Source organism: Athene noctua, chromosome 19 (genome assembly GCF_965140245.1).
Source record: "Athene noctua chromosome 19, bAthNoc1.hap1.1, whole genome shotgun sequence".
Classification (NCBI taxonomy): domain Eukaryota; kingdom Metazoa; phylum Chordata; class Aves; order Strigiformes; family Strigidae; genus Athene; species Athene noctua.
In genome coordinates this window covers 237,103-262,311 of record NC_134055.1, presented here as the reverse complement: position 1 = coordinate 262,311, position 25,209 = coordinate 237,103, and the positions used below count along the sequence as shown (strand labels likewise).

The following is a 25,209-nucleotide window of genomic DNA, read 5'->3' as shown; positions in this document are numbered from 1 at the left end:
AAGTTTATATTTTCCCTTGGAAGACCCCCCTGTTCTGTCTTGCAGCTTATGGTTTAGGGTGGTCGTCTGGCCTGAGGGAAAGCAGCAGGCTGAAGGACAGTGGTCCCAAGTGCTCATTTATCATCTGTTTCCTCGGGATTCCCCTGTGTGTGTGTCCCTGCCCACGGTCTCTTGCAGAACAGAGGCTGTTGGTGAAAGGGCTCCCAGCACCCGGCAGGAAGCGCCTGCGCACTGCAGCGCCGATCCACGGCCAGGGCGTTGGTGTGCACAAAGATCTGGCTGGCAGAACCTGCCTTCTCAAATACCTCACTGAGAACACCTGAAAAAAATGCAAAACACCATTTAATTTTAAGTTGCAGGTATTACCCTGCACAGAAGGAAGTGTAACCCAGTGTTCAAAGTTCAGTCCTTACTTCCATCCATTTCGTGGAGATGTCTTTCTTTACAGGTTGTTTTCTGTATTGTTTTTGCTGTAGGAAGATGTCTCTTTTCATGGAATAAACTCAGTCACTGCTGCTGAGCATTATTTTTCAAGGACTGATTTTAATATATTTACATTTTGTTTTTAAATGTTCTTTTAAACAGCCCCCTGATTTGCCAAGATTCTTTTGGACATGCATAATTTTTAAAGCATTTATATAGGCATGGGTGTAAAAATTGCTAAATTCAGAGCTAATTCATGAGCTACAGGAATTTTCCTTCAATCGAATTCCTACTGTACCATATATATGCATGTAAATGTAGCTACAGATTCCAGCTTTAAAAAACCCACAGAATATTGTCCCACAGCATCAAGGTTGTAGTCAATGCCTTCCTCTTTCCCCCCTTTCTGCCAGTGGAGATTTGTATTTTCAGTCAAGCTGTGCCAGAGACACCCCCCCCCCCCCCCCCCCAAAAGACAGGGTCACCCTGACAGATGGGGCTACGTGCCACGCAGGGGGTGCTGGTGGAGTGGCTCGTGGCTCAAGGGGCCAAGGTGAAGCAACCTCGTCATGGCCACGAGACGGGAAGAGCCCGTGGTCCTGTGCAGCAGCAAAGGAGGGGCTGGGTTAGACTGGCCACAGCCGCAGGGACTGGTGTTACTGGTCCTGGCCCGCATGGGAAGGTAACCAGGGTGAGGTGCTGCAGCCTGGGACGGCGCGGGGCTCTGTGCTTCCCCTGTCGCCTGCTCTGTAGAAGGCCTTGCTGGAATACTTGGTGTGTTTCCTTCTGGGGCTGGGGAAGATGCTGGGGGCCAGCGGGAGGCTTGAGGCTGGTCCCTGCTCGAGCTCAGGTCTCTGGAGCCGGTTCTCTGGGTCTCTTTCTTGTAACCCCGTTGCCTAAACCTGACCTTGAGCCAGCCTACACAGCTGGGAGTGGGTGCAGCCCTGACCTGAAAGGGCTGGGTTAGTGTGTGTCAACGCTCCATCACAGGAATAAACCCGCAGGACTGAAAGCTGAGGGGTGCTCCAGCCTGCCAAGCCCTCGGGTTTATCTCAGCCTGGTCATTGCATCACGTAAATTGGGCTGGTTACTCGTGGAAGATTTAGGCAGGAGCTGGGGGAGGGAGGAAGGGTGGGTGTCCTGTAAATAGGATTTTCGGCAGAGAGACTTTACTCTGGTCCACATTAACTGATTAGAATTCCTTTGTTGTTGCCTCTTTTTAGAAAGGTTTTGGCTTCCTGTCTGTGCATGTGTCAGAGGTTAAGAAACAGATTTAATAGGCCTGGAGTCAAGGAGAGGCTGGAACTCAGGTCATTTTATGAGTGAAATGGCTGTCCGTAGATTCCCCATTCTACCAGTGAACAGCCCTTCATTACCCCTGTAGTTGTAAAAGTCCTTCAGCAGGGCCCTGCGTGGGGTTATTAACTGTACCGAGTCTATGGGCTGTTTGAGCTGGAAATCAGACGAGCACTGCTGGTTTGTGACTGGTGTGTCAAGGTGCCAAGGCGGGGCGGAAGGACGTCTGCCCTGTGCCCTGCATCACCCCACAGCGGTGGCAGCTCGGGGCTCAGCAGGTCTGTGGGCTCATACAGCGAAAGGCTGTTCTGGCCCAGCTGGAGGCCACCAACAACCTGGCACCAACTACTCTCTGTACAGTAAACCCGGGGGGTCCCGAGGACAGGCTGGGGTCTTGTGCTCTGTCCAGCTCGCTCTCGGGGCATGTTTTGTCTTGGCTGTTTACACCTGACATAGCATGTAGTGTTTCTCTGTGTGGGCAAATTATTTTAAAATAGATGAAGTGCAGTGAAAAAGGGAGGGGGTTGGAAGTAGTACCGAGCTGGCCAAGGAAAACCAGTGTCTCATTAGTCTGTCCTGCCTGCTGACAGCTGAAAGGAAAACTAGGGGTTTCCAGTAACCAGTCCTGTTAGGCTGATTTCCTTTTCATGTTGTTGTTCATTAGATCTTGATTTATATTGATAGAAAGGATTTACCTCGAGCTATCCAAGATGCCTTTGAACTTTACTCCCTCACTGAAATGAAAGCAGTGCTAATCAGTTATCGCTTCGTTACAGCAGTCAAGTTCTTATTCTGTAATGTGCTTGTGTCTGAGCAAGCGGTAGTCAGTGAAGTTATCTTGATCAAACCAAATGCAGAGCAAGAGAACAACCAGTGTTAATGAAGTCATGGGCAGAAAATGCTGATCTTTTTTTTTTTTTTTTAAAATTAAATTGCAATTCTTTTTCTGCTATCACCCCTTTTGTCTTCAGGGAAGTTTTGCTCAGCCTTCCAATAGAGATATCTTACTTGCATCTGCCTGATAGAAATTAAGCAATCCCAAATTTCTGCAGGCTTTAGCCACTCTTGGGAATCTTGAGTCTCATTTATATATTGCACTGATTTAATTTTTTATGTTTGGCTATTCCTTTCCTTCTGTGAGTCAAACACGAGAATAGCAGCCTCATGAAGGTTCATGGCTGGGGAGTTGGTCTTTAGTTGTTCCAGTGAATTCTTGGTAGGGACAAGCTCCTGCAATTTCAGTTGGAGCTTAGTGCTCAGCAACTCTTAGGATTTGGCCTTCAGTTTGGGCCAATCTGCAAAGAACCTGGTCTTCGTATTGTCAGTTCTGTGGGCTACCCCAGTGCGGGCAGCTGAATGGAAGCTCGTTCACTGCCAAGGTGCTTTCACTGGAACTTTCATCGGTCTCTGGGGTTTGTAAATGTGGCTGAAATTCAAAGGAAAGGTTACGCTCTCTGTAATTGTCTGTTGTCTTTCCATTGGGAAAAGAAGCTGGTTCTGAATATGAAACTAAGTAGCACCAGTGAAACTAAAGGTAAGGCTGCTGCTGCCTTCCCCCTGCCCCATCCCTCTGCCTTCCCTCGGTCTGCAGCCAGTCTGAGTGTTTAGGCTGAGGGACACACAGCCGGAGACCTGGGTGGGCAGGAGGGAGACAGAGAACAAGTCAACATCTTTAAAAGGGAAAGGAAGAACAGAGTGGTTGCTTCTGTCGTCAGGACTTCCAGCGTGGATCTCTAACCACCTCAGGAGCACATGCTTAACAATGATTATATCAGCAGGAGGTGGCACCATCAGTGTCAGTTATTAATAAACCTCTTAAAATGCACATGCTGACTCTTTTTTTTTCTTTCTTCTTCCTCTTCCTTTTTTTAACTCACTGTAGCAATTTCTCTCCATTTTTAAGCTGGCACAGAACAAAAAGTCCACAGTATTAATGAAACATAAATAGCTTTGTTCAAATGGACCCAAACTGAGGTGCTCAAGAGAGATCAAGCTGGGCTGTTGCATGCAGACAGAGCCTTGGGCTGGCTCTTCCAGTGTCCTGAAACCTATCCAAAACAGAACCAACTGTATAAGGTGAAGGTTGCCCAGAGGATAATACAGCCCACCAAAGAAAAGTCAGCAACGAGCACATTTGTTCCCTTTCTGAAACATAACCCTTTGCTTCTCCAACAGCCCTCACTAGCCTCAGGCCGTGCTGGTTCTGAAATGTGTGCTCTTGAGGTCCAGGGACTTTGCTTTTCTGCTTTCTGACAAAGCTGATGATGGCACATTATGTCTCTGAATCTAAACCCCAATCAACTGTCTTCTAATCCAGATTTCAGTCCATTCCCAGAACCTGAAGAACAGAAACATTTGCAGGTTGGACTTTGTCTGCGAGCACAGCCAAATCCCTGGGGCTGGGGTTGTTATGCCTTGTGGGTCTTGCTAAGAAGGGGTCCAGCACCTTCATCACCAGCCTAAGACCAGCAGGAACTGCTGCCCAGTCCCAGGCAGGGCAGGGCTCTGGATCGGTGAGTGCCAATGCTGTAGGGAAGGTGCAGTGGATTTATTTTGCTTCATGTATGTTTAGTCCTGTGGGCAATGTGACACTGACGCTTTAGGCAGTGAGTTACGCAGAAGCAGAACAAGTGGAAGAGGCAAATCTCTCTCTACTATAACCCTGCTACCAGGTTGAATCTTCCCCAAAACATCTGAAAACCAAGAATGTGTGCTTAATGCACCTGGCTTGTGCCAAAGGTAGGATGAATTGGGTTGTGGCAAGGAAGCAGGGGGTAAAAATCTCTGCAGTCCAGTAGTGTTCTTTGAAAACTCTCTGGGTACTGTGGCTCCAGGGTGAAGACTCAGTGTCCAACAATTAGCAAAATCCCCTTTGTCAGAGAAAGGGAAAGGTTGACTGTAACCTGGAGTAGCTGAGCTTGAAGGGTCCTGAAGGAGTTTGAAAACGCCAGCCTTGGAAGCAAAGTTTCTGCATGCATGACATTGTTTCTCCCTCTGCTTTACATGGTTCCACAGCCTTCTCTTACATGGTGCTGATAAATAAGACGGCCGTGGGTGCCACCAAGGTTTTTTTAAAATCTTTTTAATAGCACTCTGGCAGCTTTTGCTCAGATAGTAACCTAACTGGGTCTGATCCATTTTAGCAGGATTGAAGGGCACATACCACTTCTTCAGTCCTCACCTTCGTGTCACACTGAAGAAACTAAATCGTATCACTGCTGGTACCTAGGAGAGCTGTTGCTAGTCGCATCTCCAGAGGAACTCGAGTTGTGCTTTCAACAATCTCAGCTGCATTATTGCATTAACTCATTTAAACAGACCCTTGAGACAATCTACCCAACAAATCAGAGCACCTTTAGCCAGGGCTCTGCCACGAGAGTGTCAGCTTTGTACAAACTTCCCCAGTCTGTGACTTCTAGAGAAGTTTCTGATTAATGTCAAGATTTTTCTCTCTCCTTTGCACAGTATTCTGTGACTTTGCCTACATGTAGAGACTTTTTTTTCTTCACTCCTTTACTAGAGGTAAAGTGGATTATTGAAAGAGCCAATGCCTAGTGTGCAGTCTCACTGTGTGTATAATTAGGATAGGTCTAACTTCAAAGTGATGCGGGTGGAATGGCAGGATGGTGTCTGAGTCCTGCCACAGCTTCAGCTGCCCTTCCCTCCCTGATTCCTTGGGCTCCTCTGCCTCACCTTGCTCATAGTCTGGCTGGACTGTGGGCATGCCTTGTGCAGCTAGCCAGCCATGCAGTTTGCCGTGCCATGCAGCTAGCTGGTTGTGCAGCTAGAGCCAGCCGTGCAGCTAGCCAGCCACAAGCCCGTCTGGCTGCCGTGAGTGTGGACCTGCGGCAGAGTTTGGGCACCCTGCAGTGTTTCTCCCTGAAGCCGGGCAAGCAGCTTGCCCTGGCTGAGGTCTGTCTGTGCCTCAGAAAGCCACTGGAAATCGAGGTCGGGTATGTCTGTGCAAACAGCTGCTGCACTGCAGAGCAGGGATGCTCTGTAGATGCTTCTAAAAATCCTGGCATCACGGTCTCTCCCTCTCCCTTTGGCATTTCTGTTAGGAAACAGATGACTAAAAATAGCCCGCTGTCTAAAGCACCCGGAGAGCTGCACTGCCTGATTACTCCTTTACCATTTAATGTTTGCTCTCCTAAAAGGAGCCAGGGTTTTCTTTTTTTCAAATACCCAGTTCCTCATTTAGTACAAAAGGATGGATTTAGGATCAAGCTGATACTCATCACCAAATCTTGCATTTATTATAGTCCTTCCTCCTGCTGATCTTTCCGAACATTCTGCTCTGCTATGGACCAGCAATCAGGCTCTGGGAAGAAGGCTTCCTAGCAACGCGTTAAGCCACTATAACAATGTTTTAGAAAAAACAGGCTGCCTTTATGAAAAATAACATTGGGAAACTGATAGACTTTTCCATATGGAAAGAATAGATGCTTAGTGCTTATCTGCTGAAATGGAGATACCCCACAATTTTATCACTGTCTTCCTCTTTTTTTAATGGAAAAATCAGAAAGGGCTCAATAAAGCAGAACAAATATCAGTAATATATCTGGGCTATTCTTTAACAGTGGGTCAGACTGAGGAGGCAAGAGAGTACAAAATCTGAGCTATTTCACATTGAAAGAATGAGATCCCTAACCAGAAATATTATAGTATGAGCAAACTGGTATATAGGCATGACAGGTTTTAGCTTTTGTTTTTAATTGGTAGATGCTGATTAACTTGGGCTTCTTTTGTGTGCAGACATCTAGACAAAAATTGTACCTTTAGGTTTGCTTGCATCTTCCTCCTTTCCCTCCCAATGTGGTGTTTTATCACTGTCCTGTCCTGATTTTTGAGAGTGGAAAGCTTGACAAACGTGACCTGTCCTCTAACATTTTGAAAATTAAGACATTGCTCTCCTTTTCCAGCTTCCTTGCCTCTGTATGTCAAAAGTTGACAAAAAAGCTCCCAAAATTGTCCTAAAGTGACAGCATAAAAACCTACAGCTGCTACAATTTCATACTATACCTTTAAGTTTTGATTTATGAATTTCTGGACACTTGTGGGTTTTTTAATCTGTGGAACTGGTCTGTAAATTGCTAAGATCACTCTCCTTGGTGTGCTATTTAGAGTCGAGAGGGAGGATTGCTGCTTCTAAGTAACTCTTTCTGCAGCACTACCAGGTACAAAAATCGCGACTACGTGGGCATATTTGGATGTGGGAGCGCATCTTCCGTGTGCTCTCATGCATACCCAAGGAGTTTTTTGTGAGCTGTATTTCTGTTGCCCATCTGAAACTGGAAGCTGTTTGCCTTTATTAAAGAACTGCAAACAGTGCAGAGAAAACAGACAATCTTGATTAAAGTAGTGATTCTGCAGTGTGGTCACAAATACGAGATATCAATTAATTACTTATGAAATCCTGCTTAAATCCTGTGATTTTGATTCTTATCAGCTTTCTTTCCATCAATTTTATACCTTGTGCTTTCCTCCTTTTGTAGCTACCAATACTGGAGAGCACTGCAGTGAAAACAGCAAGCCCCATTTTTCTCTGCCTGCACTTCAGAAAGCTTCAGCCCTGATGTTATGGATCAGTACATGTCTGCTCCTGCCTGACAGGCCTCTAATTGAGTAGACCTGAGGCAGGAGGAAGGAGCATCTTAGTTTAGAGCCAGTGAAGAAGTAACAGATGAGGGGGTTGACTGGTTCAGGACGGAGCCTCTGCAGCTGCTGAGAGCTGTCCCAGCCCTTGGCTAGACCCCGCGTCTGCAGAGCAAGACCTGTGATACCGTTGGGAAAACTTCCACTGCCAGGCCCAGGCGTTTGTCTGGCTGCCATGTGTCTGTTGTGTCAGTATGGTCACACCCCCAGCTTCAGCTGCAGAGCTGAGCAATCCTGCTGTCAGTCAGTGCAACCTTAGTCCTAAAACCGTACGAGGCCTTTTTGCTATCTGGGATTAACTGGCACTAGCAGCAGCATCTCAGCCTCCTCACCAAGCCACGCACCCTCCTGCTAGACAACTCCCTGTACCTGGGAGTACTCTAAAGTCTTTGCTGGGACCAGTTGCCCATCCACTGCTGTTATGCCTCTGTGGGTGATGATTCTGTTCCCTTTGGTTTTTGTCAGAAGGCTGCTCTCCCCTAAAGTGCTGGGCTCTGACATACCCTGTCTCTTTTTTATTTTGGCTGTGGGTGACATATAAACAGTGCAGAGAGGCCTCTCAAACTATTTGAAGTTATGCTGCCAAGAGTTGCCATCTCAAGGCTTGTTCTTGGATCCTGGACAGCTTCTTTGGCTGTTTCACTGGCATGAGCAGCCACAAAGCAGGTGTATCTGCTGCCAGATAATTTCTCAGCCCTTCCAAGTAAAACAGCGTACTGCAACCCATTTCTAGTGGGTGGCTGACGTGCAACACTTGGCTGTGAGCTGCTCTACTGCCTGCTGTTTTCTCTGACTCAATGTGGTGTCTGCTCCTTAGGGCTGCATCTCAAATTCTGTGATGCTTCGAGGATATAGGAACCGAGCTTAAAGGGTTCTCCCAGCCTTCACTGCACCCTCCTCACCCGCTGCTTTCCTTGAGTCCCACACTGCTGCATCGCTGGCATCCCACAACTGCTGATGGAACTGCACTCAGCATCACTCCTTCTTGAAAGAAGCAGTTACCTCCCGACCTTGGACAAACAGTGTTGGCTCTAGAGGATGGATCTCCCATTTCCCTTACTCCCTCAGCAGGCTCCTGGTTTGGCTCCGAAGGCAGCTTGAACCAGCTTGAACCTAGTGTCAGCAGGAACAACTCCACAGAAGCCAGGCTTCAGCTCAGTCCTGGAGCTATTAACCAACCAACCAACCAACCAACCTTCAGCTTTGCTGCCTAGGACCTTACATGTACCCCAAGAGGGACCTCCCTGCCCAGTTGGAGCAGGTTTGGATCATTCGGTGGACAGATGTTTTTGGGGGGCCAACAGCATCATCTGATCGCACTCCCCTCCAAGCTCCCATCCTCAGGTGGTTCTGCATGGCCTCTAACACATGGCACTGCCTATTGGGTTGATCTTTTTCTGCACGAATTAGCATGCAAACCATATTTTGTACAAGGTTTGATTTCTATAATTAGACATCTGGCACCACCAGAAAAGCTAGTAATGACGGGGAGCATCCTTTGACAGAGGTTTTGTCTTGAGAGGAGTTTCTCTGCTCTAGTGTAAGGAGAAGAACTTGGGTCGCCAGTAAAACAATGTTCAGAATTAAGAGTAAATGTGTTTGGAACTACATTCTTTTCTCAACAGGTACTTGGATGTATAAATATCTTTAAAGGCATTCCTGCTCAGGTCATTTCTTGGCTTAGTATATTTTTCTTACAGTTATTTGGTTTTGACTCTTGAAGAGGTTCAACATGTCCTCTGTAATGCATGAAAAAAACTGTCTGCCTTTATGTACCAAAAGGATTTAGTTGCAATCTCTGAAGCTTTTGCAAGTCTTCGGGAGAAAGACAAAATTTCTGGAGGTATATGTTGTCAAGTGCTGGCAGTTGTCTGTTTTCAGTATTCAGGACAATGTAAATTAATGTTTTCCCCTCGAGGGGGGCACTGTGGGCTTTACTGCCTTCAAAGGCTGCAGGTAACTGCCTGCTCAGGCAGCCCTCACAATGGAAAGACTTTTTTTTTTTTTTCAGTCACTGCATCTACCCCAGTGCAAAAGAGCCGTTAAGGATGAGTATGTGTTGGAATAATCGTGGAGCTATCTGTGAACAACAACAGAGCTTCTGCTTTCTTACATGCAGAGCTATTGTGGAAAGGTCTCATTTCTTTCTACCTCCTTGGGGGAGGATGGTGACTGGGCAGGCAGCACATCTGCAGTGACTCCCAGGTGTTAGAATCCAGGTCGGGGAAAATGAAGAAACTGCTTTGTAAAGCATGTTCCTCCAGTACAGTTTGCTGGTGTGATTTCCATTAAAAAATTTGAATAATGTGGCACCTGTTGATGATGGTGCCAGTTTATGTTAAAATTACAAACCAATCGTATTAAACTGGTATCAAATGCTAATCCAATCTCCTTTCTCTGGCTGGGTCAGAATCTGATTTTAAAGTGTGTTTCCAAAGAGGCACTAACATAATTTGATTAAAGGCAAAGATTGCTCTTACAATCTCAGGGTCTGCTTCCTGTGAGCAAAGGAGTGCAGGGGAGAGCTGAGCTAGCGGGAAAACACGTCTATCAAGCCAGTATGGCCATGGCGTCCCCTGATCCAAACCCCAGCCTTTGCCTGCTACCACACTGTGTAAATGTAGTGGTTCAGGATATAGCTTGTAGTCTGCCATCACTGCAAGGTGTAAATTTGCTCTTTGCAACCTAAGTGGACAGGAGTCATTTAATAAAGAACCTGAGCAGGGTGGCAGTGCTCTGGGGACATACACCTTGATTCCACTCCTGCCTTTGGTCTTTTACTTTGCTTTCCCTGCCAGCAAAAGGGGGTAGAGGCCAAAGGAGAGAGGAATTTAATGTATTGGACTTGAGTACGATACTGTTCATGCTCTCCGTACAGTTCAAATTCTCAAGGCAATTTAGAAGTTACTCTTCCAGTAAGATTAGCCACATCTTTTTGGCACATAAGAATATGGTGGTTTTGAAAACACTCTGCAGAGCTTGAATCTCATATAAATGTTAATGTCTAAATTATTGCATCTTGTGTTTCCTGGTTAAGGAAGAGACTGAATTGACTTAGTTCAGTATTTGTATTTACCTAGAATATAATATTATGCAGAAATCTTATTGATAGAACAATTTTGGACAAAATGTACAGACATTTTATGTAAGTGGGTGCATTGTTTTGTGTCTGAATTGCTTCATATCTCTAAATAGGAGAAGAGATACTCTAGGCAGGTTCCCTCTCTTTCATTCCCAGTGAAGATCTGGGGAGCACGGAAAATAAATCACTTTCATTTTAATCTTGGTCTGGCTATTAAATAGAGTGCAGTTAATGAAGGACAGAGATAATAAGACAGGTAAGTGTCTCATGGAAGTATCCCTGGTTGTTTCCTACCTGGAAACAAAGCTCTTCCTAGAAAAACTTCCCTTCTCATTCCAATTTCTGTTCAGATGATTATAAGAATCTGTTCTGGTACTTCTAGGTGGTAGCTGACATGGAGACTGTTGGCCTGACACTTCCCAAAAGTCACTGTGGTTCACTTCAGTTACCTTTACGAAACTGCTTAACAGCAGTCAGGAATGGGTGAACTCAGCCTAGGAACAGCTTCTCCTGCGCATGCTTTTGTATGCCTAGACTGAAGGCAAAATAGATGAAGACTTTGCAGAAGGCTACAGTGCAAGTAGATCAGTGTCTGGTCTGTACTGACTGTTTTCTTGGCTGTGCACCACTGACAGACTCTCGCTAGTGTGTCCCTTCAGTATTGGTTGGTTTCTTGAAATGATGCTGATGTGAGGCATGAGTCTCGTGCTGGGCTTCTGCACAGGCGACAGCATCAGCACTGGAGATAAGAGATTAAATTACACCTCTGTGTAAGGCAACTTCTCAGACTTCAGATACCGCAGTGGCAGAACTGAAAGCAAAGCGAACTGCACATTTGCCCTTGGTGAGTATCAGGGAGGAGGCAGATGCTGTTTGCCCATCGCTTCCTCGCGCGCTGTTGTCGTGGTGGCCTCTTCAATAAACTGCCCGTGGGTTTGTCATACACCTGATGGCTGTGGGTGATCCTGCATTTTCAGCTACCTGTTAAAACTGCATTTCACTGTCTGTCTTTTGTTCTGTTTCCTCCTCCTGCTCATGCTGAGTGACCACCCAACTGAAACAGGTGCTTTCATCCCATTTGACTAGGACCTGCTCCTTCCCAGAGCGATGGCGGCGGGTCACACCTGTCCCAGGCAGACACTGTTTGTTGGGAGCTGCAGCTCTGACGGCTGGAAGCAGCTCAGCCCTTCTCCTGAGGCAGAACTGCCACCAGGCCCGTGGATCTATCCACGGCCTTTCTCTAGGATTGCTTGACGTGGTGCCTGAGTGCCGCTGTTGATCTTCGGGGAAGCAGTCGCGTGGTCAGATCTTCAACCGGAGCAGCAGAGGCAGCTCTGGCACGCGGCACCGTCACCCGGAGCCGGCGGAAGGTGAACTGGAGTTAACTTGCAGCTGGCTCTGGGGCGGGAACTGCTGGGAGTTGTGGCAATTCCACTTCAACCGCACATAAAACCACTCAACTCGCTCTGCTCTCAGGGACATTTGCTGTGGCTCCTTGAGTGAGCTGCTTAGCAACACCCAGAGCAAATCACTATTTATTTTTGTATCTACGGGTTGGTATTGGCACAGAGCCTGGAAGTGCTCTGGGACGCGGCTGCACTGGCTTTGCTTGGCTCTTCGCTTGCACGCTTCCTCGGGCAAAAGTTGTGTTGACTGCGCTTGACTTGGTGGTGTTCTGACAGGTTGTAAATAGAACACAAGCCCTCCTAAGCTCTCTGCCGGCCTCCTCCCCGTGTTCCCACAACATGGGCTGCCACTTCAGACCTTTCTTAAGGCGAGTTTCTCCCTGTTACTGGGAGATCCAGAGAAGCTGGCGACTCTCGTTTATTAGAGAAATGCTCTGGGGGCTCGTGGAGAGGGGGAAGCGAGTCCTGCCCCGCAAGCTGCCCGGTCCAGCTCTCGGCCGCCCGCTGCCCGCCTGCGGCGGAGCGAAGCGGCAGCGCGTTGCAGTTCAAGCGCCGCACCGACACGGGGCCCAGCGACAGTGTTACACCCCAGAGCACCCCCTCGCCCCGCGGTTTGCGCTGCAGCGGGGTGCCCTGCGCTCGGGCACCGCGGGCCAGGGCAGCGGGCGGCGGCCGCTCGCTCCCGGGGCTGCCGGGGACCGGAGCCGGGCACGGCGCGGGGCAGACCCGCTCCTCCCTCCCCGCAGACAGACCCCGGCCCGCGGCTCCGAGGAGCCCCAGGACGCCCCGAGCCCTCGGTCCCGGGCAGGGCGAGCCGCCCGCAGTCTGGAGAGCCCCGCCGGAGCTGGCGGTCCCGGCCCGGGCCTCGCAGCGGCGGGAGGAGACCCGCGGGCGAGCCCCGGTCCCGCGCTCCGCGGAGCCGCTCGCTGCGCCTTTAACGACGGCGGCTGCGCCGCGGCGGGACCGAGCGGCGGCGGCGGCGTCTCCCGGCCGCGTCTCCCGGCGCCGCAGGCGAGGGGGCGGTGCGGGGCCTCCGCCGGAGCAGATGGGGCGGCGGAGCGCGGGGCGCCGGCTGCGCGCCGGGAGGGCCCCGCGGGCCAGCGCCTGAGGCGGCGGGCGGCGGCCCCGACATGGCGACGGCCCCGCGCGCAGGTGAGCGCCGGGCGCGCGCGGCGGGACGGGGCGGCCCCGAGCGGGGCGCGGGGCGGGGCGGGGCCGCGCCGGCCTCCCCCCTCGGCCCCCGGCGCCCGGCCCGGAGGGTCTCCCGGCCCGGAGGGGTCTCCCCCCCCCGAGGGGTCTCCCCCCCGCCGCCGCCCCCGGGGGCCGGTGCTCGTGGCCGCCCGGCGGGGCGGGGGGGCCGGGACGCGGCAGCCGCGGGGCCTCCGGGAGCGGTGACGGTGTGCGGAGGGGAGCGGGCAGGGGCGGCCCGGCCGGGCAGGGGCGGGCCCTCCGCGCCCCGCAGGTCGCCGGGCTGGCGGTCGCTGCCCCCGCGGTCCGGGGGCGCTCGGCGGCCCGGCCCCGGTGCCGGCGGGGGGTGGCGGTGCAGGCCCGCACCGCGGGGGCCGCTGTGTCGGGGCGGGCGCGGGGCCTGGTGCCGGTGGTGGCCGCGGCGCTGAGGAGGGAGGGGGGTGCCCGCCGGTCTGTACGTGGAACTTGCCCGGCGTTTGGTGCCAGGTCTTGGCTCAGATTTACAGCGGCGTGGTAATAGTAGAGCTAAACTTAAAGTTTTTGCCGAGCAGTTATTATTTTTTCAGTATTTTTTAGTATTCCCCAAAGCAGGCGTGGATTGGTGGCAGCCCAGAGACATAGCGCTCAGGAACGTGAGAGCATCGGTAATTTCAGAAGATGCAAACAGTCGTGAACCAAAGGGTTGTTTTCCATCTTTGGAAGATGAAGAAATAATGAAATGGGGGAGAAGTCTCATTGTTTTTTGTTTGGCGTTGGCTTGCAGCCCTTTTAACTTGGATAGGAAAACAGGAGAGCGTTGAATAATGTGTTCTGAAGCTTGCTTGTTCAAACCCAACTGTGTGCAGGGATTTTAAAGGATGGTATTTCTCTTGGATGTGATTCTGCTCACTTCAGTAGACAAAATGTGACTTTTGATGTCAGCTGCATGGTGGTGTCGCTACTTACTGTAAAGAAAAGCAAGAACTGGCCATTCCCAGTGGAGTTCTGGCAGAACATACCTGGGTTAGCAGCAGGGGAAATGTGCTGCTTTTATAAATTGAACCTAGAGGGTTTATCAATGCGAGCTGATATATGCACAAATACAGAAACGTTGTGGCTGTTTTGCTTGTACGTACCCTGCCTTGCAGCCCCTGCCAGAGCTGTAGCCTTTTTCCAAGGAAAGACCATTGCTCTAGTGGCCGTGAAATCTGCTGCTTGATCACTGTTGAATGACACCTGTGCTTACAAAGGGCTTTTAGAGGTGGTGGGTTTGAGTCCTGAGTAGCCAGGTCTCGCCTGGTCCTCTCCAGGTGTTAAGCATGTGGCATAGTCCCTGTGCGGACATGCTGGGACATTTCCAGGATTGCAGGTTGCAAAACCACAGAGTGGCAACTGCAGATCACTACCTGACATGTCCCCGTGGGAGTTGTGTGGTATGTGCTCTTCATCTCCTACTTCATTTTTTAGGACAGCAATGACTCAAAAATGCCAGATACTCTTCAGAAAGCCAAAATCTCTACACTGTGAAAGTAGCGTATTTCAGATGTGATGCAGGCAGTCCACCTACAGTCGTTGCAGGAAAAGGTTAGAGAGTATTCATATCTTCCCTGCTTTTGGGGAGTGAATTTGGAGGAGGTGGTGATACTGCTGAGAGGGAGGATGAAGTTGGTTTGTGCTGTGGGGAAGCTGGCATCAGAGGCATCAAGAAACAGTTCTAAGAGATGTACCACATTTACAGGAAAGCCTGATCTGGGATTTGGAGCCTGAACAGCCGCATTAAACCTCCTCTCTCTCTTCCTCCTTCTCACCAATAATCCCATAAAGTGCAAGACTGGAAATGTCGCTGGTACCTTAAAATAGGGGTTTAAAGGCCAGCATGGCTTAGTTTCTTGATTTGTTTCCTGTACTCAATAAGCAAATTCGTGCCTGTCGCTACCATCTGCTGCAGAACTGCCAGTTGAAGGATGTATAGAGTAGGTAACCAGGGGCTCGTCGCCGCTGAATTGCGATGAGGTGAAAGACAGTGAGGACGGGGGGAGGAGTTGGTTATATTGGGTCCCTGGGACCACAGTGGTCATTGGGCTGTTCCTTCAGTTCGCTCTTTCACTTGACTTGACAAGGGAAACTGCATTTTGTGTGGACTTTCTTCTGCCCTTAACTCTGTCTCTGGCTTTGTCAGCTGTGCTCTTTGCTCTCCTTTTGATTTTTATTTAGAGACTGATGCAGCCACCATGAGAATAAAGGGAGCTCCCGACCCTTTCCCCTTTTTAGCCTTTCCTGGTATCTGCTCGATCTTGCTGGCTATCTTCAGGATGCTTCTCCTCTCTGCTTCCTGCCCAAGCTGCTTTCTTTCCAAAACTGACCACCTTATACTTCCCTTAATGCTTCCCTTCCCCTCTCAATTTTTCCTTTGTATCTATCAACCCTTTTCACACCTCTTAGAAATCCTGTCTCAGTACACTGTCTCTGTCAGCCCAGGACTGCTCTTGGAGTGCTGTAACATCTCTTCTCTGGGCTTCAGCTTTTCTGATAAACTTCGTGATTTTCAAAGACTCTGCTTTATTGACCTTCCAGGATTACCTTTCTTCTCCTTTTCTCCCGCTTATATGCTCCTGACTTCTTGCCTTTGATTTTGCTGCCTCTTAAACCAGGAACTTTTTCTTAGTACTTGTCTTTAAAGCTTGCATTTCTGTCCCTTTTAATTCTTCCTTTTCTGTCCTCTTTCTGAAGTGCCAGCAGCTTCCAAGTCTGCAGTTCACGAGACTGTAAGTGTACACAGCCTTCAGCAGCGCAGGACTCGGCCTGCACTTAGACTGCTGCAGGTTCACGAGCGAAAGGGATGGTTTGATGATACGGTGGCTTGCTGCCAGCAGTAAGAGAAATTTTGTGTGTTTCCACCTCTTTCCCATGCCAGCTCCCAAGCTTCCCCAGCAATTCTGCAGTCTGGTTCAGGGAACCCAACAGGTGGAAAACTCTTTGTTATCTTAAATTATTAGAAAGTTTATTTTCTGCTGGTTTTACGGTCTGTACAGGCTCAACTGCAGGGTCAGGTGCTGCCCCTGCTGTGGGAAGAAGGAAGCAGGATCACATCCCTTACAAGCAGCTACCAGTCAGGCTGCTTGGATTCCTCTCCCTCCTTCCGTTGGCCTCCCACTCCTTTATTTGCCTCCCCTCTCTGTCTCCCTATTTTCCTCTCCCTCACCCTTGCCTGCTGCTCTTTTATGTTCCTCCCCCTCTCTCCTTTGGGGCTCTCCCTTCCCCACTCAGTCTCCTCATCTCCCTCTTCCCTCTGCCCTTGCACGCTCTCCCATGGCCTCCCATTCCCCTTTTGGCCACCCAGTCCTGTCCTGTGGGCCTTGCGCTGTGCTCTCCTCCTTGGCCTTTGGCTTCTTGCTGTCTTCCCCCTCATCCCCCCCCCCCCCCCCCCCTCACTCTCAGCCTTTGTCTCTTCCGTCCTGTTTTCATTTTTATTTTCCTCCTTCTCTGCTCCACTTCCACCTGTCTGGCCTCCCACTTTCCCCTCTGAGTGCTCTGCTCTTTCCCTTCCACTTTTTTCTTCCCTATCCCCTTTGGCCTTGCATGCTCTCTCCCTCTTGCCTCTCACTTTTATTTTTCTCCCTCTCCCCCTCGCCCCCTTTGGCTTCACACTTCTACAGGCCTCATACTTCCCCCCCCCCCCCCCCCCCCCCAAGCGCCTTCCACTTGCAGTAGATTTCATTTCAGTTTCAACTGATTTCAGTTCCAGTGTCTGCTGCAGATCTGTTGTGTAACTCTGGATGAGCTCTGTGTGGCCCTGCTGTATGGTCCTTGTGTCCTGGCGGGCTGTGCACAGGTGGGGAGGGCTTACTCTGAGCCTGCTTTAGTTTCTGCTCAGGAATAACTGTAGGGAGGATCAGCATGCTGCTCTGTCTTGCCTGAGTTCCTGAGACCGAGGCGTGCCTCCGGTAGTTAAATTCACATCTTTTTAAAGTACATCTTCAGTTTTACATTTGCCAAAGTAGAAATAAAGCGTAACTAGAAAATAACAGTGGGTAATTTTGGCCTCCAGTAAGTCTTAGCTGCGTAGTCACTAGGTAACACTGTGTGGGTAGCTCAGTTAAATCACTTAATGGGTAGGCAGGAAGCATCTGAAACCAGCAGAACAGAAAAAAGTGTCATTATGCAACGGCAAAGGTCATTCCTTCTACCCAGCATCTCTTTCCAAATGGAAAAATGACTTGTGCCTTTTAATGTTATTAGGAAAACTGTCCCTGGATTCAAAATGATCACAGTTCTAAGACAGGTTTTGACAAGTGGAAATGTTTTAATCTGTGCAATGGAGTCTTATTTTTAATTGTTTTTTTATTGAGATAGATTCAGTCTTAAATATTTTGCTGTGTAAAAGACTGAGTTTTCAGTAGCTATGAGAATGCCGTGTGCTGTTTTGTCTCTGCTAACCAGGTTGGTGTGGTGGTAGTATTTAGGAATGCTTTTTTTATGGTCTTCTGTCTGTGGCATGTGCTTATGTCTAGGCTTGATTGGCAAATGCTTATTGCCAAGCAAAAGATGTAGCAAACTGCTGGCCCTGCTGCGGAGCTTGAAATCTGTAATATTATGACAGTGACGTGAATTGTGTTGAATTAGTTTTACAGGAAAGCCCAGTGCTGTAATCGCATCCAGTGCCGTTCCTATCCCAGGCTGCGTGAATGCACCCTCTGGGAGGTGGGTGCGAGCACTCCCGTGCCCGATGGGCCGTTGGACTGCCTGGTGGTGCCGTGGCGATGCTGTCAGTGCACGCGAGGGGCTGGTGTGAGGGTGTTCGCATCACCCTGCTTTCCTTCCATCTGTCCTGTTTGCCTGACAAGGAAACTGCCGATTTGTGGACCGTGAAGGGGAAGAGGGCCTTTAAAGAGATGCTGGAGTGATTCTTAAACCGATGCTTCTGGACTATTCTGCTACTCTGCCCTCTCACAAATACACTTCAGGTATAAAATCACCACTATTTCCTTCCCAAAGTGTTTGTGCTGATCCTGCTGGGGAAGTGCTGCTGTAAGTAGTGAACACTGGAGTCACGGTTTTCTTTTCTGGTTGTAGTTAGTGTTTGTAAAAACTAATTCAAGCCGAGGAGAAGGCAGAACCGGTGAAGAAAGGTGCCATGGCTGTGGCTTCACAGCAGGGCTAGGCTCGCTTCCTGGAGCGTTTATAGAATGACTTTTCAACTCATTAGACCTGGTGGCAAAGCCCTGTACCCTGGTAAAGCGTGCTGGCCACTGGAGGACATCACTTCCCCAGGCAGACATCCTTCTGTTTTACGGAAGGTACTGCTGTGCCCTGCGCACGTTTCATCTCCACAGCAGCTGAAGATCAGGGGCCTGCCCCGCACAGTACTGGTTATTTCAGGTCAGAAGTAGTGCCAGTTACTGGAATGGAAGAAGTAGATGCCTTTTCTTTCTCCTGACTTGATAGGTATTTTAAATACAATTTTTGCATAACAAGTAATATTGAAACAGCATTTTTGGTACTGGTAGCAGAGTGGGTGGAATTATTGAGTGACAGTGGTGACTGTTCTGTCTTAGGATGCTTGGGACTTAGGTCATGGGTGGGTTTTGGACACTAGGCCTTTTAAAACTGCATAGGAATGTGGTTAAATTAAAGTCGGGAATCAGCAGTATTAGCTATTCAATTTTCAGAGACAGACCTTTGTTTCTTAAAGTGCTTTTCAGAGCCTTTTAGGCCTTGCTTTACTTCTTGTTATTGTTCCTCTTCCATTTCCTTAGTTCTGAGCATTGAGAATGTTGGCTACAAACAACATTCCTTTATTCCTTTAATTCCTCTTGTGGGTTTTTTTTTTTCCCCCTCTCTTTTTGGAAATATCCCCAGATCACATGGAATGAAGTGCACTTATGCACTGCTTAATTTTCATATCATTGCCAGTTTGTTGCATTTCTTAAAAAAAAAAAAAAAAAAAAAAAGAGGTGCCTTTGGAAGGAGTTTGGGTTTATGCCTTCTGACAAGGAGAAACTAGACCCGATTCCTCTTTTATGTACACTCTTCAACTACTGTTGATTTCAGCAGGATCATTTGCTTATGCAACTGTGAGAAGATGAGCTCTGCGGGTGTCTGGGGTTGAAGTGGAACTGGCCTTTCCTGTGGCCGTTCTGCCCCTGTTCTGCTCTGTGGTGGAACGTATCAGAGATTGCGTGATCGTAGTAGGGTTTTTCTTCTTTGCATGCATGACACTGGAAGCTGCTGATACCTGAGTGGGAACTATTTCTTCTGCAGTTTGCTGGAACTATGTAGTCACTAAACACCAAGGATGAAATTTGACTCACATCTAAATGTGGGTGACATCTACAGAGGTGCAGTCTGACTTGCCCTCAATAGGATGTGGAACTATTTCTGTAGCAGTTCTTAGTTAAGTAACATCCTAGATGTTCCTGGAAAGAAGATTTTCTTGTTTTCTTGATTTTTATTGTAAATTAGAGTCAGAGGGGCTGAACATTCTTCAGGGGTGATTTGAGGTGCTCATTCAAGTGTGGGGTCAGTTAGCTATTTTACTGCCTATCACAGGAGGATGCAACTGATTGTCTCTGCTGCTCTTGCCCTTACGGAAGCTATAGCTATACAGGGTGTAGGTTTCAGTTGAGATCCTTATTTATACATCTTAGTGTGAAGGAAATCAGTATCTAACATTGGTAAATTGGCTAATGAGCATATTATAAATCTAAAATGTTACTTTGATTCTTTCATGTAGAAAGTGACTTTGGTTTTAATTAGCAATTTATATCATGAGAGCTACTGTGAGTTTGGGGTGTATGGTGAGTCACAAACCCAGCTCGGAAAATTGTTTTCTGTAGGTCCTACAAGAGTTGTCTTTATGCAGATATGTGATAGTGTCAGCCACAGAAAAATTAAAATGTGAAATGATTTAGTGCAGGGAAAATCAAGAGAGTGCTTTTCCACATCGTATTATACTCATGCATCATATCACCAGATCACAGATGCAGCAAAGTACCAATGGAATTCCAGCTGTTCTTTGTTGGAGAAAAAACCCAAGACTTTTTTTACAGAAGAAAATCACTGACTGTAATCTTAATCATAATTAATCTTAATTAGAGTTAATTACAATTGGTGCCAGCCTAACTAGAGAATTCAGCTTCTGGTGCTGCGAGGTGCTCTGCTTTGTCTTCTCCCCTGCTGTTTGGCTGCAGGCTTGGGGCGAGCCCCCAGTCAGCTCCCTCGGAAAGGGGCGAGTGCAGCCACCTGCAGTACTGTGCAAGTCGGAGACTTTGCTTCTGCTTCTCCTAGAAGAAAAGCACCGGTGTGTTTCTGAGAGCCATCCTTCCACCGCTCGGAAACGTTCCCCTTGTGTCCCGCTCTCAGCCTGTCGTGCTGCCTCGGCAGCCTGTGGGAACTGCTGCCGTGCTTCTAGTTCAACTATTGCCACTGGCAAATTAGTCATGTTCTGTGTTTCTGTTAAAGGCATTGCACTTCTACATGGCTTCCCCTTCTATCCTCAGAAATTGTGGTACTGAACAACTGAAATTATATCTAAGTTGCTACCTTGCTTGCAAAAACTGCTGAAATCTGGCTGCCAGGAATCAGTCAACAAATCGGATAATGCTGATGTGGAAGCATCATTACCGAGAAGCTGGCCTGTATTTTGAAGTAGAGCTGGTCTTTTCGTTCTCTGAAACAAAATAATAAAATAAAATATGCTGCAGTTGACACTGTAAATCAAATCAGTGAGTCCAGGCAATGCCAGTGTCTAATGCAATCAAGAAATGTTAATAGAGTCCTATTAAGGTGGCTAATGCTAATCTGTTGGCACAGAAGGAAGCAGACTCAATAAGACTAATGTATTAGGGCGATGCAATGCAGTCCAGCCAGCAAGTAAATGTAGATGTGAAGAACTGCTGCAGTGATCTTATGCAGACTCGTGCTGCTGACTGTGGTTATGTTTAAGCTGCTTCTAAATCTGGAAACATTCCTGGTGCAATATAATAAAACTGATGCTCCCGAGGGCTTTTCTCACAGCCAGAATTTATGCCTGGAGATTTCTGACACTCTTCCCTGCTCTCTCTTCACATTCTGCATCAAACTCCAAGGTCACTGGAAGCATGAGCTTTCTTTGTGGGGCCAGTACTTTCACTGATTTCCAGCCAGGCTAGTGGCAGTTCTCTGGCAGCTTCTCACAGAAGCCACCTCTGTAGCCCTGCCGGTACCAAAACCTGGCCATGTAAACCCAATACAGCTTCACAGCTTTCCCTGGTGTAAACACAGATAAACTCTGACTTGGACTTTGGGGTCAGAGCTTAGACAGTTGAACGTAAAGGACAGTTGTCCCTAGAACAATTAATACTATTACGAGAATAGAAAAACCTGGAGAGAACAGCTTTTGATTCTGACAAACTGCATAATAACTCGGGTATCTGTATCCCATCCAGTTGCTAGCAATGAAATCTGTCTGAGCTTTAGGGCAGAGCTCTGATGATGATCGAGTAAGTAGTGGTCTTTGTTAGGACTTGAGAGATACTTAAAGTGTTTAGGCATGTTTTTAAGGGCTGTGATTAGGGATTGAGGTACAGTTTTTCACTTGTCTTTACATTTGGGACTTGTACAGATTATGTGAAAATCTGCATGTGCTCATTGCTGTGTTACATTGCTGTGCCTCAAGATTGAGATTCTTCCTGGCTGGCTGGGTTTATTTCAAGGTTATTAGTAAGAAACAAGACTGTTTTGTGGAAATGTTTTTAAATTGCCATGCTTGGAGTCAGTTGCTCTTTGTTTCTCCCTGCCTTAAAAACCAAAACAACCTCTCTAAGCCTAAAAATGAACACCTCAGAAGATATTCTCTCCTACTGCCAAAGAGTAAAGAAAAGGTCTTGGGCTTCAGGAGAAGGAGCAAAAACCAAGCAAATTGAATAGATTGTGGTAAGAAATGTATGGGAAAGAACAGTTATTGATAGGAGCAGATACTGCACAGACATCATGCATTGCTTATAATTTATAGGTATAGATCGATTTAAAGCCAAGATAATGAATTTATGCAGCGTCAGTGGGATTTTCTGGGTGGCACTGTAGCTGATCGGGTGTGTATTGACTTAACAGAATCCACTTAGCTTGTGTGTTGGGTTGTTGGCTGTCTTTGTCGTTATTCAGGATTTTCCAATAATTTTGTGCAGGGAAGAAAGAAAACCGTAATAAAACCACCTAACTCTTTACTCCTTTTTGTCTTTATTGCATCTTATGTGCTGGATGGCTGCCTCTGAACCACATCACAAACATATTAGGCAAATATCTCTTACGGAACTGTTCTTCAGTGGGAATTAAATTCTTTAAGATTTGTTTTCCTTCCCTTGAAGTTAGGAATGTGGGCTCCCTTTTAATGAATTCCTAAGGTTTGAAGTTAATTTGCTCCTCTTCTCTCCCCAGAGCCGGTCAGCTGAGCAGTGGTGGTTGAATGCGTGGCAAAACAAGAATTAAGCAGTTGCAGTATCACAGTAGGGTCAGTGCGTGTTTTGAGTGTGCATGGTGTGTAGAGGGCTGCTGTTCTTACCTGAGTTGGATTTTGTCTTTCCAAGTTCCAGTCCTGCTTTTGATATCTGTGTGATGGTAACTTGAACTGAGGGGAAGCCAAGGAGAGCCTTCCAGCTCAAATTTTATTATCTCGTCAAGATAACTTAGACCTAATTGCTGAGATAGGTCAAGTGCTTAAGCTTCTCTAATTTGGAAATGAAAATGCGAGTTAAACCCAAACCCTGGCCCAAGAGTCCTGGTATAAGTCAGAACTAATGAACCAGAGGGCATATGCAGGCAGAAAGCATTGTCATACGTGAAGGGATGTCTGCTGTCTAGAGGTAGGGGAATAGATTTGTCACTTGAATTACTCTGCATAAGCACACTTTTTATAGAGCAGGAGCTGGCAGGATGCTTGTGTTACCAAGAATGAGAACATTAAGCGCGCGCACGCGCACACACACACACACAGCTTTAAGAGTGTTGCAGATATATCTTTATCCTCATTTTGTGACACTTGGTGCAGTGAGGCAGTCTCTCTGTGTGAGAACTAGGCCCTTGGTGTTACTGTAAAACTGGGGTTGCTTTGTGTTTTTCCTGCATGTTTTAACACATGGAAAACAGTCTTATTTTCTGGAGAATAGCCTAGCTTAAGCTGCTCTTACTGTTACAGGAAAAAAATTATTCCCTGGAACCACTTCCCTTTCAATTTCTTGATGCTTGCATTTTTGTTTTCTTGCTGTTTGAAGGTAATTTTCCATTTTATGGAGACAGCCTTTTTAATAAGCGCTGTATTAGAACCTCTACTGCCCAATGACTGTGAATGTGGTGAGGTTTTTTTGTTTGGTATGGTTTGTATTTTGTTTTTCTTTTGGCATTCTAGTGACTAAGAAACAAGAGTTCAAAGTATTTTATCTTCCTCTGGTGCTTTTTTAAGCATATGGGGATGACTTTGGAAACTTCTCTCAGCATGATTCATTATGAGGAAGGCAATTTGCCTCTTCTGGCACATGCATGATCCTTGACAGTAGAAAGGCATGAGAATGAGTTTTTGCTCTGAGATAGGGGAATGAGGATTAGTAAGATTTTTTCCAAGAGCTAATGGGTCCAGCCTGTACAGTTGGCTCTTCCCAGAAGGTTATGAGATCTTCGCTGGGCTTTCTTGACCTACACAACAGAGAATAGCTGTTAGTGGGGGTTTGCTGTGTTTTCTATCTTGCTTATTGTTAAGGCAAAGGCTGGCTTGACTCAGATCAGTTTTGGAAATGGCATGTCAAAGGAGATGACGTTTCCCAAGTGTGCTTATGCCATGCTGTTCTATGCTTGCTGCTAGGGTACGGGTTTCTCAGGCCAGCAGGCCTGCTCTAAGGATTGCAGGCTTGTTTTGTGGCAGTGGGTGGCAAGCTTGCTCCTGCCCAACTCTCTGTAGTCAGGTTCTCTAGCTCTTCTGCTTATAGCTGGTGAGCTTCCTCGGGTAATTCCTTTCCCCTTCTGCTGAGGTTGTGGCACCACAGCTACCGGGAGGGTGAATTCTGCTATAATGAACAGCCTGCAGGTAACACGTTGTCTTTCTAAGCAGCTTTGTTATCTCCAGCTCAAATGTATGGCCTCGATGCCAGGTGGGGTCAGCAGGGCACCGTATGTCTCTGGTCTCAGTGAGACACAGATGAACTAGGAATGGGAATCCAGTAACTCTGTGGCTGTGGGTAACAGTCATTCTGCACAAGACTAGGTAATTCTGTTTTTTTTTTTTTTTTCCTCCAGCGCTGACAGAATTCAGGGAACCCTTGGGGCTACTGGACTCAGCTCTATAGGAAACCCTTCAGTCAGAACTTAAAGTGAATGAGACAGGTAAAGGACAGGGGAAAGAGAAAACACGCCCAGTGTCATCCAGCAAATCAGTAGCAATTGTGAGATTGAAGTCCAATCCTGTAGCACATAAAGGATGTTCTTTAATGAACTGTTTACTCCTTTAAGTGTCTTTGAAGTAGGCGTGATAGTCTTGGCACATTGTCCTTGAGAAAGAGGCCTTATGAAGTATGAATTCCATGCAGGCTGATATCCCAGGTATTTCAGGATGCAGCAGTGAACTTTGAACAGTTGGAGGGAGTAAACACCAGAAACTTGGTCTTAACATAAATAGAGCTGGGAAAAAAAACATGAGCGTGTAACTTCCTCTCTGATAGCAATGCCCTATTAGATTTCTATTTTCATTTTAAAATAGAAATTTTACTGTGGCTAAATGCCATCTTTTAAGAAAATTAACCAGGGGCTTTGTTAGTAAACTGCAGTACGTTTTTTCTTTATCATAAAGCTGGTACTAGTGTACTTAGATTGCAGAGGTTGCAAAGGAGGTTGGGATTCAGTTCTGGTAGGCCTGGACACTCACTAGACAGTGTTGACTCTTCCGGGGAAGAGACCAGTGAAACGAGGTGACAGAATGGAGAGATGACCAAGTCTTCTCCTTGTCTCATTGCTGGGGTCTGCAGAGAGAGATGACTGGTTTTCAGAAGTGCTGTGTTTGCTGTCCAGTCTTGGACATTGTGAATTTCTGTGTTGTCACCCTGCAGTATAGCATCTGCTCGGACCATCACATTTCCATAAACCCGCTGATGCCCTGTTCCTTCCTCCTCCTGCTTCATCTCACCATTTGCTGGAAATGCGGTAGCTTTGCACAAGGCT

The 25,209-nt window shown here is 47.6% G+C and overlaps 1 protein-coding gene across 4 annotated transcripts in view; it reads left to right on the top strand.

The window, feature by feature from the left end:
• Window positions 1-12,922: 12,922 nt before the first annotated feature.
• PITPNM3 (PITPNM family member 3) overlaps window positions 12,923-25,209 on the top strand; it is a 103,442-nt gene continuing 91,155 nt past the window's right edge. For 3 of the 4 annotated variants that reach the window (XM_074922508.1, XM_074922504.1, XM_074922507.1), the window contains exon 1: window positions 17,936-17,993. In XM_074922508.1, the coding sequence (XP_074778609.1) occupies window positions 17,945-17,993 (49 nt within the window). In that variant the 5' untranslated portion in view covers window positions 17,936-17,944. Of the gene's footprint in view, window positions 13,015-17,935; window positions 17,994-25,209 lie in introns of those variants that run through there. The other variant, XM_074922505.1, reaches the window with a different exon arrangement.